Source organism: Thunnus maccoyii, chromosome 7 (assembly GCF_910596095.1).
Source record: "Thunnus maccoyii chromosome 7, fThuMac1.1, whole genome shotgun sequence".
Lineage (NCBI taxonomy): Eukaryota > Metazoa > Chordata > Actinopteri > Scombriformes > Scombridae > Thunnus > Thunnus maccoyii.
Window position 1 is genome coordinate 10,401,753 of NC_056539.1, and position 27,068 is coordinate 10,428,820.

The following is a 27,068-nucleotide window of genomic DNA, read 5'->3' on the forward strand; positions in this document are numbered from 1 at the left end:
TGAATATGGCTGAATCATTGCACAACAGCTGAGTGAAAATGTTCTGTCTTGTCACACCATTTCACCCAATATGCCTCCAGGATCACAAGATATCTTCATTTATCTTTAGTACTGTTGTTTTCAATTCAGTGATATTAATGGGGTAATATTTAGTTGCCTTTGATCATTGTGTCTATAGCATATAATCTGTTTAGTACTTGTTAACATTGTCATCATCTTGTCCTCAAAATCATAACATACGCATGCTATGATATGCACAAAACACAAACATGCACTCTCCATATATTCACCATGTCTAAAAAAAAATAAAATGATTTATTTGAAATACAAAGGTCAGTATGTAGTCAGCTGCAATCGCTGAGAATTAGAATAAAAATGTGGCATTAACATATAGGACAATACTATATGATCCCATCCTATACTGCTCATGTGTATTTTTTCATAATGCATTATATTTTTCAAGATATGCTAAGATATTGTATGTCCTTTCCGTAAGGAGGATGTATAGTGTGGGCTACACATAATAATAGCTTTTTCTTTCTTTTTTTTTTTTTTTTTTTTTACCATTTTTGCACGCTTTGAATAATCCAATACTTTTGGGTATATGAGACACATTTGTGGGGATAATGTGCAATACTTTACTACAGTTTTTTAAAAGGTTCATATTCGGTAGTTTTTAATACATACATGTAGCCTACATATATATATTTGTGTAACCCTAACCCATCCTTATGTTATGATGATACAACAATTCTTGGTAAAAGGTAATGAAACTTAAGACTATATAACAACAACAACAACAACAACAACAACAACAACAACAACAACAATAATAAGACATTTAATTTGTACGAATGAAAAGTACAGTACAAATTATGATGATGATGATGATTATTATTATTATTATCATTATTATAGTCTTAAGTTTTATTGCCCCTAGAATTGTTGCATCATCATAGTGAGGATGATGACTTTTCATTGGGCAGAGGGGAGAAATGCCGCATTTAAATGTTCACATACGACATGAAGGAAAAACGGGTTGTTGCTTTCAAATTTCAGTTACAAAACAGACTGAAACGTAACAATTGTTTCATCTGAACAAGATAACGACCAACAAGATATAAACTGAACCGACAACTAAGAGGAATACATAACTAATTGATAATATATAACAGTAAAGAACACGATTTTCTTACTAATTATTCCGTTTTCGTGTGTTCTCCACCTTTAATATTTTGATAAATCGCTGTTCGTATTATTGGGTGGTCCCTGACCAGTTACGCTGTGATTACGATATTTCCCACAGCGCCTGAACGTAGCAAGAAGAGGCAGAACAGCGGCAGCGCGCTGCCAGCATCGTCTCATACCGTCGCAGGACAGAAAGGTGTGAAAATATCGGTCCTCCCGACAGCCTAGAATATATACACGTAGACGGCTTTGTTTTGATCATGCTGTCACACTCTGAAAATGCTACTATAGCTATCTCGCTTGGTTAAATTTGTCACTTAGATAGCGTCAATTTACGCGCATCGCTACGTTAGCTAGTTGACATTAGCATAGCCGTTGCTATAGTATTTTTCTATAGTGTAGGTTAGCATCAGCTAGCCTGCTGTCAAGTGAGGCGAGCTAACGTTAGCTTGCCGGTTAGCTTCTCGTGTTATCATTAAACCCAAATTTGTGATGCCGTCTAGCTAACTTATACACTTCGATTCCGATTGTGGAAATAATATGGAAACGGCACTTTTCTAGAAAGCGACGTTTAACATTGGCTGACTGTTGCTCCTCTTTGATCATTTGACAGCTCCGTGTCAGCGGAGTTATGGAGACGCCGGGGAGGATAGCAGCCACACCGGACGCCGTGGACTTCACGGTGGAAAACGTAGAGAAGGTGAGTTTGGACCAGTCAGTCCTCGGTCAGCAGCCTGTCATGTTATACAGTACTGGGGTTTGTGGACTAAAGAAGTGATCATGCTTCAGATGAGACAGACGGCTTGAGAAGGAAAGAAGGATAGTTTTATTTGTCTTGTAGCCTCATAATATAACAATTTCTACTCTATAGACTTGGTCTGGAGAAATAATGTGTCTGCACTTGCTTACAGAGAGTCAGCTCATCGGTCCCTATAGGATCTGTCTTTAAATTAGTCTTAAGTTGATGTTCAAGGAAACAATGATCAAATCAGAGCAAAATAACAGATCTGCTCACTTCTGTTGTGCAGGTTATAGTCCACCAATTATCTGATATCGCCGTCATTGTAAAATGCTTGTCTGGGTCTTGTTTTCTCTGTTGGATTGTGTGTGTGTGTGTGTGTGCGCGCGCGCGCGCGTGTATGTGTGTGTGTGCGCGCGCGCTTGGCAATGTTGACTGTGGCTGCCTGGTCGCTGTGATGAATCTCTCTGCTGGGTGGCCACTGACTCCGATATGAGGGGATGGGTGGGGAGACAATGGGGAGGATGGCACGACAGAGAGAGAGAGAGAGGTGCTCCTGTGGAAGAGCAGAGTTGATGTGATGAGATGGATTGGGGGATGAGGCGAGGGAGGGAGGGGTGGGACAGGGTCGATGTCTGTGACAGTGCCAGTAAAGAAGGGGGGGGGGGGGTGAGGGTGAGATGGGGAGGTTGGCGATGCGACAGATATGATTAGAGGCAGGTTTGAAGGAGAGAAAAGCACATTCCTGTGGGGGAAATGGTTTGCCCTAATACTGTGGTTTCTGGTGTAATAAAGGTGGAAGAAGAATGATAAACAGTGAGCAAGGTCTTGTCTCCCTGTGGATAGTCTCTTTTTTACATGTGTTCATGTTTCATCTCTACAGGTGAAGAAAGTGGTGTGTGTGTGTGAGAGAGAATGTATTCTATTATAATTTGGTGGTGGGGAAATAGGAAAAAACAGAACATTTGCTCTTATATTGTTCACATTAACTAAAGTTGAAGGAAACACTCGGACATCTTTATGTGTACCTAATGTATAATTAATGTAACTGTGAGGTCATAAATAATTTGTTGTAATGTATTAAAGTAATTTTTAGTGAAAGTAAGTGGTATCCATCTTCATAGATTTGCATGGAAATTAGTAAGTAATTTTGTTGGGTTCTCCAGTATTTTTCTTAGCTACAATTTAAGTGGAACTGCGTGTGCCAAAATACCTCAAGCGAGCTTAAGTGGTGCCTGATTTTTGACAAGGAAATAATCTGAACCACATGTCAGATATACATTTGGTATTCAGTGATTTGATTTGATTTGTTTCATGGATACAGGAAATGCATGCTGTGGTTAAAGGTCAATGTAGTGATTATTCAATGAACAATAGATGTATTTTTATACCACTGACTTTCAATCCTATTTTTAAGACACTGAAAAATAGTTCAAAGCAGCCACTAAAGAAAATGTTGTGATATTTTATCATAATTTCTTTTTTAATTTTTTTTTTTGGTGGGTTTCTACAGTTAAAGGTGCTTTGTCAGATCCTGTGAATGCTTGCGTCAGCATTCAGTCTGCTCTTAGTCTTACAGCACTATTAGTAATTTCATTAGAAGATAAAACATGACAAACAGCCTCTGAAGTATCATTTCCCATGAAGGCTTTGAGCACTTTTGTAATTACACCGCACATGCATTTCAAAACTGATGAGATATTGTTCTACTAAGACTCAGCTAAATTTAGAAAGCATATTTAGACTCTTTGGATGAGATGATTTTTCTTCTTTCCATATTTTTATTCTTTCTAGATAATTTGGCTAGGGTAGCGTATTTGTATTTAATTGGTTGTGGAATCAGCGAGATGCTGTTCATCCACTGGAATGATGGGGAGATTATGGGTTTCTTTAGAATCTCTGCATGTGCACATGAAAGCATCATATTAGTATCTGCGGCCGACTGACCATCAGCTTAATACCTTTAGAAAAAAGAAAAAACTAAGATGTTGCTTTTATCAGTAATTTTATTATCCTCTCTGCCAAACAGTCACAGCAGCAGGTAGCTTTTAATATACACACCACCAGCACACACGTCTTAGTGTTCATCTGAGCACATCAATAGGAGGTCAAATTGCTCTTCCCATGAGTTGATAAAAGCAGCTGCTGTTGCTAAAAGAGTGAAATAGAAAAGATCAGCAGTGCAGAATTGTCACTGTTGTATAGTGCGTGCTTGTTGTATACATGGTGGTGGAGATGATGGTTCCTGGCCCAGAACTTGTGTTTTTGCAATAGAAAGCCCTTTGTTCATTCGTAGGGCTGTGAAACAAAGTACCACATTGTGAGTATCTTTGTGTGTTTAATGAATGGGTACGCATACTGCCTTACATATCCGCTTGACTGTAATTAGCCTCATCTACAATCAATATCCACCAAGCAAGTGGATTTTAGAGGAAATTCAGAGCTCTGCACATGCTGTTAATTTTGCAGTTAGGATTTTGTCACTTTGCATCCCCCCCTAGACAAACAAATACTGTACCACCAGAAAAGTACAGCACACTACAGGGTTAGTCTGGGTCAGCATCTTGCTCATAGCATTTTGACAGCAGTGGCTTCCTGTTACCATAACTATCTGTAATCACCTGCTCACCCCACTACCCACACAGGGTACTGTCCAAAGGAGGCTGTCGACGTCCATTCAGTATTGCTTAGCTCCAAGGCTCTTGGCTTGTGATGCACTTCTGTCTTTTGGAAACTGTGTTTGCGGAATTTAGAAGCGGAGGACACGATTATGCCTGCCAGCTAACGTATTATAGAACATAGCAGGGCAGTAGAATTTGACACTGAGAAATGGTGCCTGGTGTATTGAGTAGTTTGTAGTGGCCAGAAAGGCCGTTTCAGAAGCGCAAGAGGGATCACGATGAGTATTACCATCCACTTACTGACAGAAATACATATGAGCTCAAAGTGGAGCACATGTCATGTTGGTTACATGATACACACATGTTCTAGTGTAAGTTGGGGGAATTTTTTGTTTGTTTTTTCAGTTTTTGTTTTAGCGGGCTTGGTGACGGTATCCTATCGATTCACTGTCTGCAGGTATTCACTCCTTTTGAAATATGCAGTGGTAACTGAAAGTGTATAAATAACCACGGTTTGCAAGTTAAAACAGTTGATGCAAGGGCTTGATTTTCTGTTCATGTGTGCCTGGATGTTATCACTATTGGCAACATGGTATTCTTAATTTCTGTCTTGGCCGTGTGCTGTCAACAACCACCCGCGCACACTCTCGCACAAACTATTCTTCTCTCTTCCCTCATTAATCATCATTCCTCTGCGTGTCTTTGATTCTCATGGTTAGATCGCAGTGACACGATGGGTCAGTGGCGTGATGATGATGCCTTCTGCAGCACGGCAACAACCCGGCCCTCTCCTGTCACTGTGATGACTTTGAGGGTGACACTCTAGTGGACAGATGGCTCGAAAACACAGAGAACCTTTGGCAGAGAGATGCCATCACCTGCTGTGTGTGAACACAGTGTGCAAAGACGTGTCCAAAGTGTGTGTGTGTGTTTGTGTGCACGCACTTATTAAGCATGTGGGGAAATTTCTGTGATGTTTACAGAATATTAGGGACATCCTTGTAGCATTAAGAGGCTGCCCTTTCTCAACCCCAAATACTTTATTTAAATCTCCTGCCTCGTACTCGCTGTTAATTTTAATAAGTGTTCCATAATTGTCTTTTGTATAGCTATTGTACTGTTATATTCTTTGTTACACAGCTCAGGACCTGCATTACAGTTATTCTCCTGGGCTCAGTACAGTACAGTACAAGTAAATAACAGCTACAGTAAATCCGTGGTTATGTGTGGGAGCAGATGGTGAATCTGTCTAACTGATCCATGTTTTTTCACTCGCACCCCGCTTCCCTCCCTCCTCCCATTGGAAAAAGAGTGCGGTGGAGGCTAATGACCTTTGACAGTGTCTGCCAAGAGAACGCCATCCTCAGGTGAAGCCAGGTGGTTCAGGCAGGTTGCCACCATCTGTAGATAGAAACAATTATTTGCTTCAGCTGCAAATAAACACCGCCGTTTCGAGGGGTGCGCGTAAGAACCAATTAATAACGGACAATCACAGCTGCACATGTGGCGTGATTTCTAGGAGGAGACATCCAGTGGTTCTTTGTGAGAAGATTAAAGCAGCAAAATGCACAGACTGTTTTGTGTCTCGCGCTTTGATAATAGACCCAAGAAGGACAGACAAGTTCGGACGCAGACGAGGCGCTGTTTGGGATTGGATGAGGAGAGGTCTGCGATCACACAGCAGACTGCAGTAATGATCCGCTGTTGCTTTGAACTCCGATATCACAGCCTCATTTACAGAAAGGGTGGAGTGCAGTGTCAGCCGACTAACAAAAACCCTTCTTAATGTGTTTGCTTTTTAGAATGAAGGCTCGATAACGATCTATAGAAAGATCATGCCAAATTGTAATACAGTAAAACACTGATATTTCATCAGTTTTGTCATGCAGCTCTGTAGTGTACATACTGTATTAATCTGTTCATTTATAAAGAAAAGAAGAGGTAAAGTAGATGACCTAACAGTTAAGAAAAAGTTAAAGAAAGACCTGCTGCGCATACTGTACCTGCACTCATAGCTCTCTCTCTCTCACACATATATGTACAAATGCCGCCTGACTCTGCGAACAAACAGCTCATTAACACCCAGCCAGCCGTGTTCAGAGTCTCGCACAGTAAGTGGAGACAGATAATTGCGTTGCACTATGGCAGACAGGGAGAGAACACCACCTGAGACTCTCTGCTTCCAGTAGGCATTGACTCTATATTGATGTTTTTTTTTTTCTCTACAGCTGCTGGTGTCTTTACAGTATTATTCATCCTCCCTTGTCAGACAGTTTAAACTTCCTCTAATGAGGGAATGGGGAGAAATGTGGATTTTAAGAGAAGACTGACACAAAGCCTGAGAGCTGAGGGATGGAATGAAACTGGACGGACAGTTTAGGCTGGAGGGAGGCGAATAGAGAGACAGAAATGAGAGGGAAGAAAGTAAAGAGAATGGCTGGTGGTGGAGGAATTGATGTGAGCAGGCTTCAGGGGTAAAGACAAGGATCAGAAGCTCACTGAATATATGTTTTTTTTTTTCCTGTGTTGCTTGTCAGACACTTAGTGCCTGACTGCCAGTGGTTTTAGTTCAGTGAGCATGTGTGTGAGACAGAGAGAGAAAAAAATAGGTTTTTTTTTTTTTTTTTGCAGAGTTGTGCCTGGACGTCTCTTCTGGCACTACCAGGATTAGAGGTGTCTGTTTAATTAATGCTCCCGTTTTCCCTTCCTTTTATTTCCCTCTCCCACACTTATCCTTTATCTCTTCTCTCTCTGGCTTGCTCCCTCGTGTTCTCCTTGCACTCAAGTACTCAAATTACTCAGAGCTGTACTTCAGAAAGTGCTGTTTTCAGGTCATTGCTTTCTCTATTGTTCGGGTTTTCGAGGTAAACTGTTCCGTGTGTGTGTGTGTGTGTGTGTTGCCTGTTTGTGAGCAAGAAAAGTTGGTCTTTTCTCAAGGTAACCAGCTCTTTCCACCAAACAAGGGCTTAAAGGACTGCATTTGTCTTCTCTCAGCTGGTCTGTTATATCTGACACCCACTATTGTGAATGTGTGGCGTGTAGTTGCAAACGTTTCTCACATGGACTTTGTTAAGTACAAAACTGTTCAACCCCCTCATGGTTCAAACATCCAAAGATTGTATGGATTATTTTCACTTTTTTTCTTCTTTATTTCCAGGCCCTCCACCAGTTGTACTACGATCCCAATATAGAAAACAAGAATCTGGCCCAGAAATGGCTAATGCAGGCCCAGGTCTCCCCTCAGGCCTGGCAGTTTTGCTGGGCCCTGCTGAGCCCAGACAAGGTACAGTGTGCACACAAGCACTCACATGGACACACACACACACACCAAAAAAACATTTAACATCATTTACATTCATCTTATCATCTTTCATAGGTGCCAGAGATCCAGTATTTCGGCGCAAGTGCACTTCATACCAAGATCTCTCGCTACTGGTCAGACATCCCCACAGACCAGTACGAGTCTCTGAAGAGCCAGCTGTTCTCCCAGATTGCCTGCTTCTCCTCCGGCTCCAAGATGGTGCTTACCCGGCTGTGTGTGGCCCTGGCCTCACTGGCTCTCAACACCATGCCTGAGGCCTGGCCTGGCGCCGTGGCAGAGATGGTGCGGGTGTTCCAGGAAGAGGGGGGAGGGGTAGATGGGAGGGCACGCTGCCTGGCATTGCTGGAACTACTTACCGTCCTGCCTGAGGAGTTCCAGACCAGCCGCCTGCCGCAATACCGAAAGGGACAGGTATGTCTGCAGGTATCACTTTGTCCCACTTCTGCAGGTGATGAAGTGTTTATACGCTTTAAACTGAGCATCATATAAATCATAGTATAAAAAAAGCATCATATTGGTACCTGTGCCAAAAAAACAGATATTCTTGATACTCATTAAGCAGAGGGACGTGCTGCAGATGAGTGATACACCAGAAATCTAACCCTAGTTCTTCTCCTCTCTCTAGGTTCGGGGAGCCCTGGGCCGGGAGTGGGGCTCAGTGTGTCCCTTACTGCAGCAACTGCTGCGAAGGACGGACAGCCCCGGGGCGGTGAAAGCTCGCGTGCTGCGCTGCCTGTCATCCTGGGTGCTGCTGGATGTGCCCCTCAGCGAGAGCGAAGGCCTGGTGCACGACTGCTTCAGCGCCCTGCCTGACCCAGAGCTCTTCGACACAGCGGTGGAGGCAATCGTCAACGCCATCTCACAGCCTGATTCCCAAAGGTGTGTGTTTGTGTGTGTGCATATGTTTTGCCAGCTTGTACACACCGGCACACCGAACCAAAAGGATGCTGAGGAAAGAAATAATGATACTATGGCATGAAAGCTTGCCATGGTAATGAGTGGAGAAATTACACTGGAGCAAAAATGGAAGGTAGAGGGAGAAGAGAGGGAAAAAAAAAAAAGAAAGCGATGCATTAGCCAAGGGAAGGGAACAGACAGGGTGGGCACTGGAAGGGCATCAGGGAGGGACTGATACAGGGCAAGTTGACAGCCAGGGGGAGGAGAGCAGCATTTCTCGGTTGGCTGGTGTTGCTATGGTTACAGAGCTGGGGAGAGATGTCATCATGCCCTGGTTGATTCAGACATGGCAGGCACCCATTACCCCTCCCCTAGAGAGAGAGAGAGAGAGCAAGCGAGAGAGAGAGAGAGAGAGAGAGAGAGAGAGGGCGGGGGTGATGGGACGATGCAAAGAGAAGAAAGGGTGCTAAGAGAAAGAGGAGGACAGGGGAAGGTGTGAAAGTGTTCTAGAATAAAAGACTTCATCCTCCATACCTCTGCACCGCTTCACAGACAGGGGAGGGGGGTAGGATCTGTGAAGTTGCTGCTGACAAGTCGGTTTAAACGCACCGATGTTGTGCCGAGCAGATGGTGGGAAGACGATTAATGGCAGTAGAGTTACAGGTAGAACATCCTCGGTCTCAGCAAGTGTTGCTGGGCTCCCAAAGGACAGAGTATGTTTGTGAGAATTAGGATGGGATTTTGTTTTTTGGGATCATTTTCACTAAGATTGTCTCTTTTTTTGTGTTATTCTGTACTGATCACAGCCCCATGTTGTGTGTGTGTGTGTGTTTGTCAGGTCCGCCCAAAAGTCTTGACAGTCTCATTAGTTGTGTCTCTTGAGACACATGTAGCCTCAGTTTTTGTCAGCACACTGTGTGATTTATGGGGTTACATTTAGCAGCTGTATTGTGTTTGTTGTGTCTGTGTTTATGTGGGAGAAGGAAAAGAGAAGAATCTGTTGGAAGACCTGGTTTATGTTTTTTTTTACCCACCCTCTCTAGAGTCATAGCCCACCTTTTTCCCATCTGTAGATTCTACTCTCTTTAATTCTTTATTTATTTTTTTTCTTGTTTATTCTATCTATTTTATCCTTTCTCCCACTCTGCCTATGTTTCTTTGTGCTTTTCCTTTTCCCCGTTCTCTTCTCTCACCATCACTACTAAGCCCTCCTCCGTCTCTTGTTCTCTCCCTCTGTTTAAACACATTACAGTCAACTCATTTGGGGGGATGCTATTGGTCCAGCTGCATCCTGTTGCCAGGCAACCCATTTCCCCTGTCTCAGAGTGTTTCAGTAATTGCAGAGGGGATCAGAGGTGGGGAGAGGGATTGGGGGGTGGGGGGTGGGGAGGGGGAGTTGGAGGGAGAGCATAAAGGAGGAGTCAGGAAGGAGGCAGAAAGTGTGTAACGGCGGGGCAGGCAGTGAGAGAGCAGTGGAAGGACAACTATGATTTAGAGAAGAGGAGTGGAGACTGCAGCAGACAGTCTCAGAGGAATCTCCTGAATGTCATCTCATCATCTTATGAGGGGAAATGAGAGACACACATGAAACCGTTCTGTCCATTTAATTTCATCACATAAACACCAAGTCTTCCTTTCTCTTTTTCCAAGAGTCCATGACCTGCATCTGCAAAGCGCCTTGTTAAAAATGAATGATCCTCTGAGTGTATGAGTGCACACTGCCACTCATATGTACACACACACACACACAGTCACTCACTCAGAGTTAAGTGCAGTCTGTCCATGCGCTGCTCTTACAGAGCTACTCAGAAATCCGAAAACAGAGGATGTAGGCCAATACACACACACACACACACACACACACACACACACACACACACACACACAGGTAGCGCCTTATTAGATGGAGGCCAGATTCATACACAACACATCACAGAAGGGTGGAGCTCTCTCCAGAGAAGGCTGAATCAGCGTGGGCTGCTGAGTGGGGGACTTGGACCAGAGGGCCTGAGGGAAATTAGAATAATAAATGCTTCCTAGGATTTAACCTGCAGAGCAGAGAATGCACATCAGCATCATTTTTTGTTTTGATAATGTCGCTCTATAAGGGATTACATAAGTGCTGAAACAATAAGTTGATTATTATTTCAACAGACAGAAAATTAATTGACTACAGTTTTGATAATAATGATCGTTTGAATAATTTAGAAAGCAAAAAAATGCCAAATATTCTGTGGTTCCAGCTTCTCAGATGTGAGGCTGCTTCTCTCATTCATTGTGTATTGAATAGCTTTGGGCTTTGGACTGTTGGTTGACCAACATGTGGTTTCTGGGAACCTGAGATGGACCTTTTTTCATATTTTTCATAATTTTTTGACATTTAAGATCAAAATTTTTTAGTTTGTTTGCAAAAATAATTGACAGATAAATCAATAATTAAAATATTTGTCAGTAGCTGCCCTAGTTTTTTAGGTTTTTATGGGTTTTTTTGTTTTGGTTTTTGTTTTTTTCCTAAATGTTGGTAAAGTCACACAACCTTGCCGTGTCATTGATGAATATTCATCGACCTGAAGCCATGTCCTTACTGACATTCTCCTGAAAGATGAAGCACCGCCTGCATACCACAAAACCCCCCCAGGGACTGACACACACGTATTATGGTTTACATTTATAGCATTCACACATGCACATAATCTCCTCAGTGACATTCAGATACACACACGCACGCACGCCCTTCATCTCCAAATGTCACCTCTTCTCTTGCCGTCATTAAGTATGACAGGAGGATGTTGTCTGATGTTGTCACATGAGCAGATCTGAGCCTGAGTAAAGGAGTGTGCGTGTAAGCATGTGCACCAATGTGTCTATGTAAGTTTGTGTGTTTGTGTGTGTGTGTGTCAGCAGCACATGTGTGTGTTTTAGCCGGAGCGAGGGAATTATAGATGGCTGAGACAGCAGGGAGAAGACAGAATAATAACTGACAGCGGCGCAGCTCGGAGCAGGAGCCTTGAATAGATTTTCTGGTTGCTGGTAGATGTGTGGGTTTTTTAGGGGGTGGGTGTGTTGGATCAGAGGTTGGACTGACTTAGACTGAGATTTGTTTTGAAATAAACACTTGTCTTGAGAGGGAGCGATAAATACATCAACCTAGCTGTGAGCGATGTGAGTCAGTTTTACATTCACCCGTGGAGGCTACTGTACCTCGCTGTACATGCTACAGAAGGTTCTTCTCCCTCATACGGCGCTGTGTCTGGTTTTAACTCATCTTCTTCAAATGAACTGGACTCCTAACTGTCTGTTCTGGTGTTTCTTTGTCTGTTTGTGTGTCCATGGGGTATAGATATGTGAACACTTTGCTGAAACTGGTTCCTCAAGTGCTGGCCCTCCAAGAGCAGCTCAGAGAGGCTGTTCAGAATGGAGACATGGAGACCTGCCACGGTATCTGCCGCATCGCAGTCACACTGGGAGAGAACCACTCCAGGTGTGTGTGTGTGTTTGTTACCTGTAGACCTCTATCAACATAAAAATCTTACAGTACATTTATCTTGGCTGTAATTATGGCCATAGGCGATTCAATAAATATTTAGCCTTGGATTGGAATTGAAACATTCTGTAATTCAGAGGTTTTGAAATCACTTTTTATTTAAGTTGCAATAACAAAATACAAATCTGGGACAGTTTTTAAACTAATCTTTGAGTGACGCAGAGAGAAAAGTACAAGTTTACCTGTGTATCAACTTCACTGGACAGCTGACAAATCACATGTTTCTCTGCCCCACACCCACCCACCCCACACCCCTCTCTCCTCTCTCTCTCTCTCTCTCTCCTCTCTCTCTCTCCTCTCTCTCTCGTCTCTCTCTCTCTCTCTCTCTCTCTCTCTCTCTCTCTCTCCATCTCTTCTCTCTCTCATCTCTCTCTCTCCTCTCTCTCTCTCTCTCTCCAGGACTCTGTTGGAGCAAGTGGATCACTGGCAGAGCTTCCTGGCTTTAGTCAACATGATAATGTTTTGTACAGGCATCCCCGGCCACTACCCAGTCAACGAGACCACCAGCTCCCTTACACTCACCTTCTGGTATACATTACAAGTAAGAGATGTTAGATTCTATGAGTCTATGTACTGTAATGTGATGTGAAAGTGAGAGTTTTACAGATAAACAGTCACTGAATATTTTCCAATTGAGATGATTTTTTACATTTTCCTCTAGCCTCATCTTTTCTAGGCTTGTAAAACAAACCCAAATAATCAGCTTTGCTCATTGTGGTCTGGAAAGGCTGGATAGTCACTTGCTGGAAACTTGCATATTTCAAAGACTCTGTATGAAACATCAACATGAAATGTGCTGATTGTTTGCATTCTCACTGGTTTTTATCACAGTTCTCAAATAATAAAACATTACAGCTTGTCATTTGCTTTCTGTCTTCTACATTATTGCCCATAATCAATTTCTTGGTTTGTGAGTTACTTATTATAATACTTGTAGTGTTTTCTCAGTGTGATAAATGAAATTGACTGTTTATGCCCTTTGTGTGTAAATACCGTGCAAGCCAGAACGGTTGCCTTTAGTCTATAAGGTGCATAAAAAATTTATGTTTCAGACCTAACATTGTTTTTTCTCCTTCTTGCTTGATCATCAGGATGAAATCATGTCGTTTGAGTCTGACAAGCAGACAGTCTACCTGCAGGTCTACAGGCCCGTGTATTTCCAGCTGGTGGATGTTCTGCTGCACAAAGCCCAGTTCCCCTCCGACCAGGAGTACGCATCCTGGTCTTCAGATGAGAAAGAACAGTTTCGAATCTACAGGTAAGTGTGTATGTGTGTGTGTATGTTTGTATGCCTTAAACCTGTTTCTGTTTATTGTACATGCCTATTTCTGCAAGGGTTGGGCGATGTCTGCTAAATTGGCATATGACAATGTCTGCAGTTGGGGGAGGGATTGTCGTCTGTCCATCTTCACTTCGTGGGAATGGACAGGCGACGTGGAGACAGTGAATCAGATTAAGTGAAGATAATGTTTTACTCGAGTTGACGACAACTACACTCGTTATGTCACTGTAAGTGCAATAAAAGCTTTGCGATTAAAAAGCTAATAAATCCGTGTAAGAGATGGACAGATGACAGGCGCGGCAGCTTTTAAATCATGATGTTATGATGATAGACAGCTCAGTGGTCAATGACTGTCGGCCATGGGCGATGGACAATGGCATTGTCCATCTGCCCAACCCTAATTTCTGCTACGCACAATGTTTCAGTGACCGTCTAAGTGTTTTCAGAAATGACTCGCTGACAGGATGATTGGTCAGCAAATGAGTGTGTTTTTCTCAAATAGACTCTCACTGGACTGCCAGCTGAAAAGGCAAAACCTGTCTGGCACATAGATTAACAGATGAGGTTCCAGGATTGCGTGCCCCTAAAATCTCTGTCTGTGCATATCTGTCCTTCAGGGTGGATATATCTGACACACTCATGTATGTGTATGAGATGCTGGGAGCAGAGCTGCTGAGTAACCTGTATGATAAACTAGGAAGACTGTTGACTAATGCGGAGCAGCCCACGTCATGGCAGGTGGGTGAGACATGCACACAGATGAGCAAAGAAAAAATGGGAACTGTTTTCTGTTTTTTGTTGTTTTTTTTTTTTGAGTGTTGCACAAAGACCAGAACTGAAAATGTGTCATACCAGATTTCATAAACCAGTATTTTGTTTTCTGTTTTTCATTATTATCATTATACTTCAAATTTCAAATCAAAATAAACCTAATGATAAATCTTTTAAACCTTATAAAAAATTTGAAGCATTTTTATTCTATAGTAATTTTAAAATAATTTTAAAAACTTTGTAATTGCTGCAACATCTTTTTATTGTCAACTCATGCTTACAAGTACACTGACTGCGTCCTCCTCCTCCTCCTCCAGCACACAGAAGCTTTGCTGTACGGCTTCCAGTCCATAGCAGAGACGATAGATGTGAATTACTCTGACGTCATCCCTGGCCTAATAGGACTCATCCCACGCATCAGCATCAACAACGTCCAGCTGGCAGACACAGTGATGTTCACTATAGGTGAGACAAATGCAGTTATCAGTGCAGCGCAGTGGAAGTTAAGGATGACATGATGCGAAAAAAAGAAGATGTCTCGGTCCAGAAACCCACAAAAAATGTTTCTCATTTAGTGTCTGAACTGTTATTCTCCTACCAGGCGCTCTGGCTGAATGGTTGGCAGACCACCCAGTGATGCTCAGCAGTGTCCTGCCCTTGGTGCTGCAGGCTTTAGGGAACCCAGACCTTTCTGTTTCCTCTGTCTCTACACTCAAGAAGATCTGTAGGGAGTGCAAATACGACCTGCCACCCTACGCAACCAACATAGTAGCTGTCTCTCAGGTATGTGCACACATAACTGCACAACTTCTTTTTTTTTTTTTTTACACGCTACTGCTTTTTCCTCCCAGTTAAGAGCCAATCATAACAGTCTTTTTTGTTACTTTTAACAGCTGAATGTTGTACATTCCAGAAATAACATTTACTCTTTGAAATCACTTCAGTTGTATTATTTTGGTGTTACTCTTCATTGCTAAATTGGGTAGGTTTTGTTGTGCTGTCAAAATAGAAGAATCACAATGACTCTTCTCTTTTTTTCTCTCTCTCTCAAGGAGGTGCTTATAAAGCAGATCCACAAGGTCAGTTTGTGTCCTCTCCCATTTTTCTCTCTTTCTGTGTCTTGACTCAGTTCAGAAGTGACATTTAAATAAGGAATACTGTGGAAAGAATTACGTAACATGTTTCACAGCCTGTAGTCTAAGGATGACGTGTTACTGTATGTGTTTAAAAAATCTGTTATATCTGTAATAGAACTACTTACTGCGTACTTGAACTGCAACTAAACCTGCATCGTCTCTTCTCGCAGACGAGTCAGTGTATGTGGCTGATGCAGGCTCTGGGCTTCCTGCTCTCAGCTCTCCCTGTGGAAGACATCTTGAGAAACCTTCACTCTCTTATCACCCCCTACATTCAGCAACTCGAGAAACTAGCTGATGAGACGGTGCGTACACAGACCAACATGTAACAGTACACACACACACGCACGTACACAGGGCAGGCACAGTTGGACTCTGGCCATTAGGAACAGACCTCGTGTCTGTGTGGTGTCACTGCAGTGGAACATTTCTCCACGGGACCAGATTGGATTTGACCCTGCACCGTGGGCTAGTGACTCATATGGAAGTAGCTAAGACACCACTTTCTCATGCAAACACTAACACAGCAAGAGAAGAAGAAAAAAAACTGAGTTCAGCAAATTAAAAAGTGCCGACACAAACACTTACTCACTGGTCATGCTTTCACACGTGTGTGCACACAGTCATGCAGAAGACAATTCTGTACCTAGTTTAAATGTCAGGTCTAACAGAGAATGTATTTTCAGACCCGATAGTACAAATGGTACAAATATGGAGCTGACGTTAATCTAAAACTACACACTTTGCTTTTTAGAATTTCTCCCGATTCCTTGTTCCACCATCAGAAAAGACCTCGGGTGGGGTGAGCAGGGACGTCAGCTCAGATGAAGTGTTTCATTTCTCTGTGTGTCTGTCCCCGTCTCACCTTCCACACAACACACACACACACACACAGAGTCACGCACTATCTCATCCTTTCTCTCTGACTTCCTCCCTCTCTTATTGTTTTCTGTCTACCTTCTGATGTATCGGCATTACATCAGACTAGGAAATCAGGTGCTGTGTCTGGAGCCAAATAGTGGCACCTAGTGGGCAGACTTTCAGGTCTACATTACATCAGGGGTGAATGACCGTGATGTCTCATGGGGCTGACTGCAAAAACTGATGGAGCCACTCTTGATTGTGTGGAGCGGGATGTGCACACATATTGTTGTAGGATGAAGTGTTGTGCAGTAAAAGCATCAACAATGTGAGGGAGGTTGATGTTGACAGAGAGATGAGAGATGTGGCTGTTAAAGGGTGTGGCAGGCATCCTCGTCCTCTTCGTAGTCTTTTGGCTCTGTCACATCACCATGGAGACAGTGCTAGTGAAACCCTAATTAGTGATTTATCTGGGGAAGGTGTGTGTGTGTGTGTCTCACTGAGAGAGAGCCTTTACTTTCCATCTGTCGCATCACTGACACACCTGCTCCTCCTGTGATTGACTTGTGTTTTTTCTTAACTAGGACTGAAATTAAAATAATTAAAATGATCTGTATCTACCAATTATTTTTGATTGACAGTTAAGTTATTAAGTAATATATTTACTCATAGAATGAAAAATGATGACAAATGCCTCAAAGTATGTCTGAAATTGCTTATGTATTCTAACCAGCAGACAGCAACAGTCTACAGCTAAGCTAGCAGCTCTGTGAATATGTCAGGACAGCGGTGCTAATGTCTGCATGCTAACATGCAAACATGATGATGCTAACATGCTGATATGACCCAGGTATAATGTTAATTATGTTTGTTTTAGCATGCTAACTTTTGCTAATTAGGACAAAACACAAAGCCGAGGGGATTTTCATTAATTTTGCAAGTATTTAGTGGTAAACCAAAGTATTTAACAAGTTTTTTGGAACTTCTGGATTTTTGAACTGCTGCTTTTACTGTTCAGGGGTAAAATATTGGTAGCATGTCTAGCTTTACGTTGCTAAATGAACCTGATGGGCAGGGGGTGGTATACTAGCAAATTTTTAATATAATAATATTTAAGCAGCTTTTCTTATCTTCTTTTTTTCTCTTTCTTTTTTTTATTCCTCTAGCCTAATCCCTCCAACAAGTTAGCAATCATCCACATCTTGGGGCTGCTGTCCAACCTGTTCACTACGCTGGACATCAGCAAGCAGGATGATGAGTCAGCGGACGGCTCAGCACCACCTGTCAAAACAGCACCACCTCCACCTGGACCAAACCCAGTCAGTCAGCACACATCATCATCACTGACGTTAATATGGTTGGGTGACTGGACTAATACAGAATGATCAGTGAAAGTCTGAATCTATGGATGACACTGTACATATTGGCCAATACAAACATGCAGTAGGCTTTATAATCCAGTACATTGCAGATTAGTAGATGTAAAAGGCACATGAGGCACATAGCGCTTGCAGCCATATGAGTTCCACTCCCACCACTGAATACATATAGCTGGTTGAAGGGGTGAGGGTGGCCAACAGGAAAAAAATTTGCCCCGTCACTCAACCATAGTAATTCTGCTGATAGGCATGCACTCATGTGTAAATGCTAACTTCTAATGCTACTGCTTGTTTATGACTTTCTATTCATTCTATACTTTAATGCTGTTTGTTTGTGTGTTTCAGGTTGTTGTGGTTTTGCAACAAGTGTTTGCTCTTATACAGACAGTACTCAGCAAGTGGCTCAACGACTCGCAGGTTGTAGAGGTAAGTCGTCAGCATGTGCGGCCACATACTGTCAGACCTCTGCGTTTCTCAGATATTGGTCCACTTAATCAGACGTGACATTTCAGTGAAACTGATTTCATGTTGTTCCTCAGGCGGTGTGCGCCATCTTTGAGAAGTCTGTGAAGACTCTGCTCCATGACTTTGCTCCCATGGTGTCTCAGCTAAGTGAGATGCTCGGGCAGATGTACAGTACAATTCCTCAGGCCTCGGCCCTTGACCTCACACGACAGGTACACACTCATACATGTGAACGCACACACAAACACACATTAGTATCCTTCCTTTAATACTTTATGGTTACATGCTAAGAGATAAAAGGGCTGTGTATGAGCTAATAAGGCATGCACCAGTGAGTCCAAGGTTAATGAGGATGCAGTGTAAGTTTGTAAAACTTCATCCACAGTTAGTCTTTATTCATGACTACACTCTCAAGCATGATAAAGACTAAAACCCATTTAAAAGATAATCAGTCTTTACAACTTCAATTTAAATTTACTTTCAAAGTCAAAAATAACTAAACAATAAATAGCAATTTATGGGGGTTATAAGCACTCAGTGATAATTTAGTGATAATCACATCAAGTGCGTTTACATGAACCCTAGTAGTCTGATTATTTTTATCCTTCTGCAACAACTTGGTTTTTTGTTTTTTTAATTCTGCTGGAGAAACTGGATTTCTCGGCTGATTTCTGATGTGTAGATTTACATGAAAAGTATTGCTGTGGCAGAAGTGTGTAGGGATGAAAGAGCATTACTCATATTGTTAGGTCTTTGTATCTAGATTAATTCATTATTTGTAAAATTTCACATTTGCACAGTAATAAAAACTGTGCTGTCACTACAGAGCTTGTTTTCTCACTGCTCCATCAGTGCACATATTCTGACTAAAAGAGAAAAACAACTCAGAGTCATATATCACTGATACACTCAAAACATGCCAGCCTTGGTTTAAAATAATGTTGGGTTGGGGAGAAACCCGATTACTAACCAGCTGTATGTAAATACAGGTTTTACAGTAATCGGGTTACTGCAGAGCATTTAAAGGCATTCTGTGGTTTCTCTCCCAATAACCTGGTTTCTTGTGTGCAAGTAAACACAGCGAGTGTCTGACGTGACGTCTTACTGTTTCAGATGGTGCATATCTTTGCCAGCGAGACAGACCACTTCCCACCCATCAAGGCTCTGTTTGAGCTGGTTACCTCGGTAACATTGTCCATCTTCCAACAAGGTAGGGGGTATAGCAGGGGAGGGATTGTGAATACTGTGAAATGTGTCTGTTCAAGTCAGTGGTACATGTGTCTGATCATATTTGATTTCACAGGGTTCAATACTGTTGCTTGGTGTAGAGAGAGAGGGAGGAAGAGCGAAAGTGAACAAATTTGTAACAATAAAAGAAAGCAAATTGGTTTCATATTTTATGCATGTTATGGTGACATATACACCCATTTCTTACTTGAATTGCTTGGAAATACTGATATGATGCTGCATTCTTAGACAATGAAGCTCAGCACGGGGGCCACAAATAGGAAAATGACAAAAAGTCAGAGGTTGTTGCACTCTGTTGTCACAGTCAACCTTTAAACGTTTGCATTACACATTAATGTAATTGGAACTACAGAGTGGCCTCTCTGTTCGACGTGTTGATCATTTTATCAGTGCAGTCTCCTGTTGGCACTGCACTGATCATTGATTAAATCATTTTCAGAGCTTTATGGTTTGCTTTAAACTGATCAACAATGCAATGTTTCCTATATTGATCTGCCAGGTCTTTGCTTACTCTGTTTTTTAATTATTTATTATACTTTTATGACGTTGTAGGTGAATATATTGTTTTAGTGTTTGGGCAGCATGGAAATGCCTTTTCTATTCTGAACTGTTCAAAGACATTTTCTCATGTGTGTGTGGCACCTGAGCCAGACTTCTGATTTTCTCCACATAAAACGGTCATCAATGAGATGGAATAATTTCATTACCTACACTTGGCTTTGGGTACTTGTGCCAGCTCTGTCTGCCTCTCCCCTTCCCTTTGTGTTGTCCTTTTTTTCCTTCTCCTCCTTTCCCGCTTTGACTGGTTACGTAATGGCTGCCTCTCCTCCTGCCTCTAAACTCTTTTTTTTCTGAGCAGGTGCCCTTCAGTAGACAGTATCAGTACAGGATACAGTCACAACACAGAGACCACTAGCTTATTCAGTTGGCTGACATATAACATAGCAGGGCGGGCCAGCTCAATGCGGCTGCAGCCACTGCTGTGCTAGGATTAGAGTTGGGCTCTCCATCACAGCCCTCTGAATAAGCCCTGTATTCTCTCGACGGGTTGTGTATGTGTGTGGATGAGGGCTGGAGGGGGGTATTGAGCAGGAAACTTGTTTGGAGTCTGGGAACAGCTAAAGCTGGGCGCTCACTACAGACATTTTCTTCTGTTTCATTACAAGTTTGCTGTTGGAGTCCTTCCAACATCAATCTTGACCCATCGGAGAAAAGCATGTTTGAAAGTCAGGAATCTTGAAGCAGATTCTTCAACTCAGAAGCTTCTACAGGAATTGTGTGTTTAATTGTGCATCATTTGCAACCTGTCATATTTTTAAAAAAGTCTTGTAGTCTGTGTCCAGCATAAGGGAGGTAGTGATATCAAAACCTATCTTGATTTTTTGAGTGTGATTTCATACTGATGGCTATGGGTTCACCTTTGAAGCAAAGGGGATCTTACTGACCAGCTCTGAACGGACCCTTGACAGTAACCTCCTCCCCTGAGGCACTTGTTAAAATCTGAGTGTTGCTTGTTATTTGATCATCATGATGATGTCACTGGTGTTTCAGGGAAGGAGGTAAAAGGGGGTTCATTCAGGTTTGGTGCCCCTTTTCCTCCAAACTGTAACAGTAACAGAGGTGCCTCCTGGGTTCCCACTCCAAACCCACTTTTGTTTTTTTAGGTTTGTTCTTTTTCTCTCGTTACTTCTTTCTTTTTTTTCTCTCCAAACAGACCCATGTCTTTGTCTTCTGCCTGTTTTTTGTTTTTGGTTGGTCTGTTCCTCCAAGACTCTGCCAAAGCTTCATATGCCCCCCCTTCTCCCCTTCGTTCCTTACTCACGTGTGAATTATTTCAATGAAATATTTTTGAGTTCTCTTTTATTTCCACATGACTGTTGAATCTATTCAGTTGCTGTTTGTATATTATTCTTATTCTCTTATGATTTCTTAAGTTTCATCTTTATTATATTTTAGGACCCAGGGATCATCCTGATATTGTTGATTCATTTATGCAACTCCAAGCTCAGGTGTGTTTTTGGTTTCTTATTTCATTCACTTTGGGTTTCTCTCTCTCTCTTTCTCTCTTTTTCTGATTTCTCCCTCTCTGTCCTCTTCTCCCTCCCTACCTCTTTCTGTTCTTTGTTACCGAACCTTACGGCATCACATAGGCGAGGCAGTGGAATGAAACATGAGGGGAATGTTTGAGAAAGACACCCCCGTCTCTCCTCAAACGCTCTTGATTCTAACAGTCACCTCACGAACAGTAAGGTTCTCATTTTACCCGCTGACACCACCGTAATCCGTTTCTGATATGCTCTTAAAAGTATGCAAAACGCTGATAACACAACAGTCCCTATCTTGTATGTTTACCATTATTACCTGTAATACTTACACTGTTTTGATTCAATTAACTGATTAGACTATAGACCAGTAGAGATCCTGAACAGCCTCTAAAATGCTGCTAGTATGATGTATATACGGTGTCACAATTATTATTTTTATCAATATTTATCAATAGTCTGCGCTGTCACAGTCTGGTGAAAACCTTGTTTTTCCAAAATCTTCTCAGTAGCCAAGAAAGACCAAAAACAAAGCAAAAAGTCTTATTTTTAGCTAGATGACAGTGCATTTTTACATTTAATATGTTTTTGAAACATTTGCTAAACCCCAAATAACAAGAAATTCTCATAACTCACAGAAGGCCATGTAATCCTTCAATAAATTAATGCATGACAATCTACTATTTTTTGCGCTTACAGTTCCTTTTTTTCCGTAAAGTCAACATCAGGGCATATTTGCTCCCTGGCAAAACATTCAATGCGTTCAGTTGAGTCGTAGATTAAATATTTTAGTTGATGCGGAGCTCCTTGGAAGACGATGTAACGGCGTCAGTATCAGTGATGTGCTCCCAGGTGACTGGTTAGTCTCTGAGCCCAGTCCTCCTCTGATGTCATTCCAGCCCAGAGCCAATCAAAGCCCAAATGAATTAATATTCAACTAATATTAATCCGCTCAGACAAATTGGCTGATGGCTCTTCTGTTTTATATTTTTGTCTTCTGTCTTCATTCTTCTTCCTTTGTTTTCTATCTTTGGATAGATCTGACCTTCATCTCTCTCCCTCTCTCCCTCTCTCCTCTCCTCCATCCTGAATGAGTTCATTATTATGAGATGAGTTGTATTTCTCTTTATCTGCACATGTTAATTACACACTTCTGTTGCATATTCAATCCAGTCAACCAAAAACAAGGAAAAGTAATGTTTCAAATACAATTGATTTCAAGAGACAAAGCCAAAAACCATCATTGCCTTTAGTTTGACTTAAGTTTCCAATGATTTCAAAGTTTGATTTTTTGCAATTTGTTTGTTATACCTGCTGAGTTCTGCATTGGAGGATCTCTGTATGAGTTTGGATAGTTTTTCTTAAACAGACGGAGACAGCACTATAGCCTGGTAGGCAGATCTGTTCTCAGTCCTGTATTGCTGTCAGATCCGGCTACCAGGCTGAGCGGGTATTGTTGATAGCAGTATTTTGAAGGAGCTTATGCAGTGGAATGTGGTGAAGCAGTACCGATTGGGTCGGGCCGACAGAAACATACTCAGTGTAATGCCTTTATCTGCCTCTTAGGCCCTCAAACGGAAGCCCGATTTGTTCTTGTCTGAGAGTCTTGACGTGAAAGCAGTGTTCCACTGTGGTAAGTTTGCACATCGTTCACACACCCCTACACACTGCACTGGGAGTTTTGCTGCAGTACAGTGCCTACGAAATATATGTGCCTGTCAGTACAAAGTACAAACTGTAAATGTTTGACACCATCCTTCAGTAGTTTATTTATGTTTCTGTCTTTCTCTCCCACTTCTAGGAGTTCTGTCACTCAAATTTCCTGAGGCTCCGACAGTCAAGTCAACATGCTTGTTCTTTGTGAGCACATACATACACACACATGACTTGAAACTTTGCAAGAATATGCATGTTTATAAATGGGTTACTTGGCTTCCGTGTTGTTGATTGTCTGTGTTTCTGCCTTAGACTGAATTGTTACCCCACTGCTCGGATGTGCCTCCATTAGCCAGGGTGGTGCAGGAGGACGGCAAACTGTTGATCCAGGCCGTACTGGAGGTGAGAAGCACCATGTTGCATGTCACACCACAGAAAAAAAAACATCATTTCACTATAGGTGCAGTTTTTTTACCCACCGTTTTTGTAATTAAGGCCTTTTTGTAAAATCTCTCTCCAGGGCATCGGGGGCGGGGCATCTCGGAGCCTGATGGACCAGTTTGCAGAGGTGCTTTTCTGTCTGAACAAGCACTGCTTTTCTCTGCTGGCTGTGTGGTTGAAGGAGGCGCTGCAGCCTCCAGGGTTCCCATCAACACGGGTCACAACTGAACAGAAAGACAACTTCTCCCAGCAGATACTTAGGTAACACCACTGGAAAACATTTGGATATTACTGTGGTTTCATTTTTTCTGCATTGAAGCGCACAATTTCCGTATATTTGTTTGCAGGTTTAATTGCAAATGAATCAACCACATGATTTGTTTCATATGCTTGATCATTGTTTCATGTCCCTCTCATCTCCACTGCTTCCTATCTCATGTAGAGAACGAGTGAACAAGAGGAGGGTGAAGGACATAGTGAAGGAGTTTACACTACTGTGCAGAGGGCTCCATGGTACAGAGTACGCCGCTGAATACTGAAACTCTACCCTTGAACTCTCACCTAACCGTGACCTCTGCCCTCAGTGCAAAACAGATGGACGCCACAACAACACAGTTCTCACAAACCCCATCAGAGAAGATATCATGAAATGATTGTAATGATAACCCGCCCCGCTGCAGGACAAGACATGGAACCATTCCAGCACAGACCTGCCATCGGATTAATGGACAAACATTAAATCCCCAGTGGCTTCAGAGAGGCTATCCTCTCTGCTTCCATTTTTTTTTTTTTTTTTTTCTGTTCTAAGATTGATTGTTTCTCTCTCCCTCCTCTTCTCTCTCCTCTTATTTAAAGGTCTTAAAGGAAAAGCTTTGAGCAGCACTCCCAGCATGCTGCGTTATGCGTCCTTCTATCTCTGTCTTGTTCTGCCTTTCTAGATCTTCCTGTGGCTCCTAGGTTGTTTCCTGGTGATTAGCATCCATATGAAATGGTAGTGGTATCGTACGTAGCTACTTGACATTATTTTTCAGAATAAATCAAATTATATATATGTATATGTATACACATATAGAAATATGGAGGTTGTCAGTCCTGCTGCTGCTAACGGGAAGAGAGAAGGACCAATGTCAGGGGGAGGATTCTGCAGGAAAATGACATTAATTCAATAATCTTTACTCCACCTCATGCCCCCTTTGATCTCTGCATTTGCCAAATTATCATGAAATGTTTTGTGAATTTGTCCTCTTTTTTTTTTTTTTTTTTTTTTTTGTTATATATGCCTTTTTGGGGGGGTATGAGTGGAGAAGGAAAGCCAAACACCACATAACCTGACTAAAAACAGTCTGCTCTCTTGCCCAGCCCTCTTTGTATAGGGCTGTACCTCATGTACATACAGTCCCACCCAGTCATACTGCAGTCTCCTCAGGTTGTAGAGAGTGTTGAATACAGTGGTCCCCAAGGTTGAAGCAGGACTGCCCAGAGCGATGGCTGGAGGGGAAAGGGAATTAAAGTAGCTGGCAGTGAGAAAGGGGCACAGGATGGAAACTGAGAAGGGAACTGAGTATTTGGAGGGATTAATAATCCCGACGTTGGACTGCTTAGTCACTGTAATCGTGCAAAAATATTAATCAAGTTGTGCATATTAACAGTTATTGCTGAACACTTCTGTGTATTTGAGTGCGTGCGCGTGTTCATACCTGTATGTATGAGAGGTTGTGTGTGCACAGATGTATCTTTTTTCCACTTGTTCAGTGCACTTATATTGGACCTACAGTACACATGCATAACTTCCTCCTATCTTTTACACAAAGAGCCCTTTCATTTCTTCATACCACACTCATTCAGACTACTCTTTGCTTAAAGACTGACCAGGCACGTCCAGTACTGCTGCTCACCGGCAATCACACTCATCTATTAAACCTCCTCATCATCTGGAATGACCGGTCAGTGATAATCATTGACCAGACTCATCTACTTATCTGTTATCGATCTCTCACAATGCACACCGACTAGCCTATTGCTCTTAACAAAACGCTTGTGAACAAGCCACCCAAATCCTTTTCATCCATCTGGGTCACTGCCTTGGAGAGGACCAAGAAGGATTAGAGAGCTCAGTAACAAAATGTAAGATCTCTGAGAAAGTTATTGGAACAAGAACAAGCACTTACGTTCTGTGCTCATCCATTATGCTAGAGACATTATTGGTGAAGTGATGTGACGGCTGTAAAATACACTGTCTAGTGAATCAGCAGGACCAGTTGACATCTAATAACACTCAGCGTCGAAATGTATTCTGTGGTCTCTGCTAAAACTTTATCTCAGTCTAATCCTTCTGTCTTATCCGAGGTGCCTGCAGACATGTAGCATGTATGTGTTTTGTGGGGGGTTTTCAGGGTTTCAGGGGACAAACATATTCAATGCGTGAGATACTGCAGAAAGACATTATTTAGGCCGAGAATCGTCTCTGGAGTGAGCTGTCCGGCCTCTTGAGTCTGATTTGAACTGTGAATGACTGGACGTTTAACACTGATCCTCGATCTGTATTGTGGTCTCGTTCTGAGGGGGTAAAACTAAAATAATGTTTGTCACAGTTTAAAGAAAGAGTAGTAGGCGGATGATGGGAGGGGGGTATGAAATGTACATTGTTTTTTTGTACCTTGGCTTTAATTTATTAAATATATCTAAGACTGCAGATCCTGACTCTTCTTTGTGTGGGAGTGGTTTTGTTCTTTTCTTCCATCAGAGGCTCACAGTCTGCACGTCCAACAGATATTTTTCTCAGATCTCTGAAACAATAACACAACAAACACCCGTGTAGGTCAAAGCTCAGTGAGAAACATGTAAGACTAATATTTTCCATTACCTTTTATAGCTTTTATTTTGTTTTTAGGTTTTTATCCATATCCAGTGAGCTTATTGAGAACATTTCTAAAGTCGGTAAAGTAAAGTCAATGTTTAAAGAATGTGAAATTTCTCTGTCAGTATTATCAGGTGGTAGCCAGGACTTAAGGTCATAAGTCCAAGTCACCCTGCCCCACCTTAAGGAACCAAAAAAAAGAAAGTAGGTAGGTAAAAGAAACAAATACACTTTAAGGCTAAAATATATACAATAACTAAATTAACTCAAATATAACAATATATTAAAATGAAAAGAATAAATAAAAACAGAATAGACTAGAGATATAACAATAATATATATTTTATATAGTAGTTATATATTTTTTTTAAAGATTACACAGTTCTCTCAAGGAAATGTCCCTGCAAACAAGTAAATTATATACACCTGCATTCAAGGTGTCACCATTTTATTTCTCATAATGAAGGTCTAAATGCTTTTTATTCCAAAACCCTTCCCTCACTGCCTGAAAAAAAATCTGGTGGACCAATACCCAATCCTTTAATTCAATAAAACAACTAAATAACTACTTAAAAAGTAGTCAATTTTTAAGCTTTTTACTTGCTAGTCTGAGTTTTAT

At 41.9% G+C, this 27,068-nt stretch overlaps 1 protein-coding gene across 1 annotated transcript; it reads left to right on the plus strand.

The window, feature by feature from the left end:
• The first annotated feature begins 1,284 nt into the window (after positions 1-1,284).
• Positions 1,285-26,284, plus strand: LOC121900161 (importin-13-like). Its single transcript, XM_042416203.1, has 23 exons — positions 1,285-1,384; positions 1,802-1,888; positions 7,706-7,831; positions 7,925-8,281; positions 8,496-8,749; positions 12,108-12,248; positions 12,711-12,852; positions 13,403-13,569; positions 14,211-14,331; positions 14,682-14,829; positions 14,966-15,147; positions 15,417-15,443; positions 15,671-15,805; positions 17,528-17,680; positions 18,086-18,166; positions 18,280-18,417; positions 19,319-19,415; positions 21,410-21,462; positions 23,062-23,128; positions 23,297-23,355; positions 23,464-23,553; positions 23,672-23,853; positions 24,035-26,284. Exons 2-23 carry the CDS (start codon positions 1,820-1,822, stop codon positions 24,129-24,131), a joined length of 2,886 nt encoding a protein of 961 aa, XP_042272137.1. The 5' UTR covers positions 1,285-1,384; positions 1,802-1,819; the 3' UTR covers positions 24,132-26,284.
• The last annotated feature ends 784 nt before the right edge of the window (positions 26,285-27,068 follow it).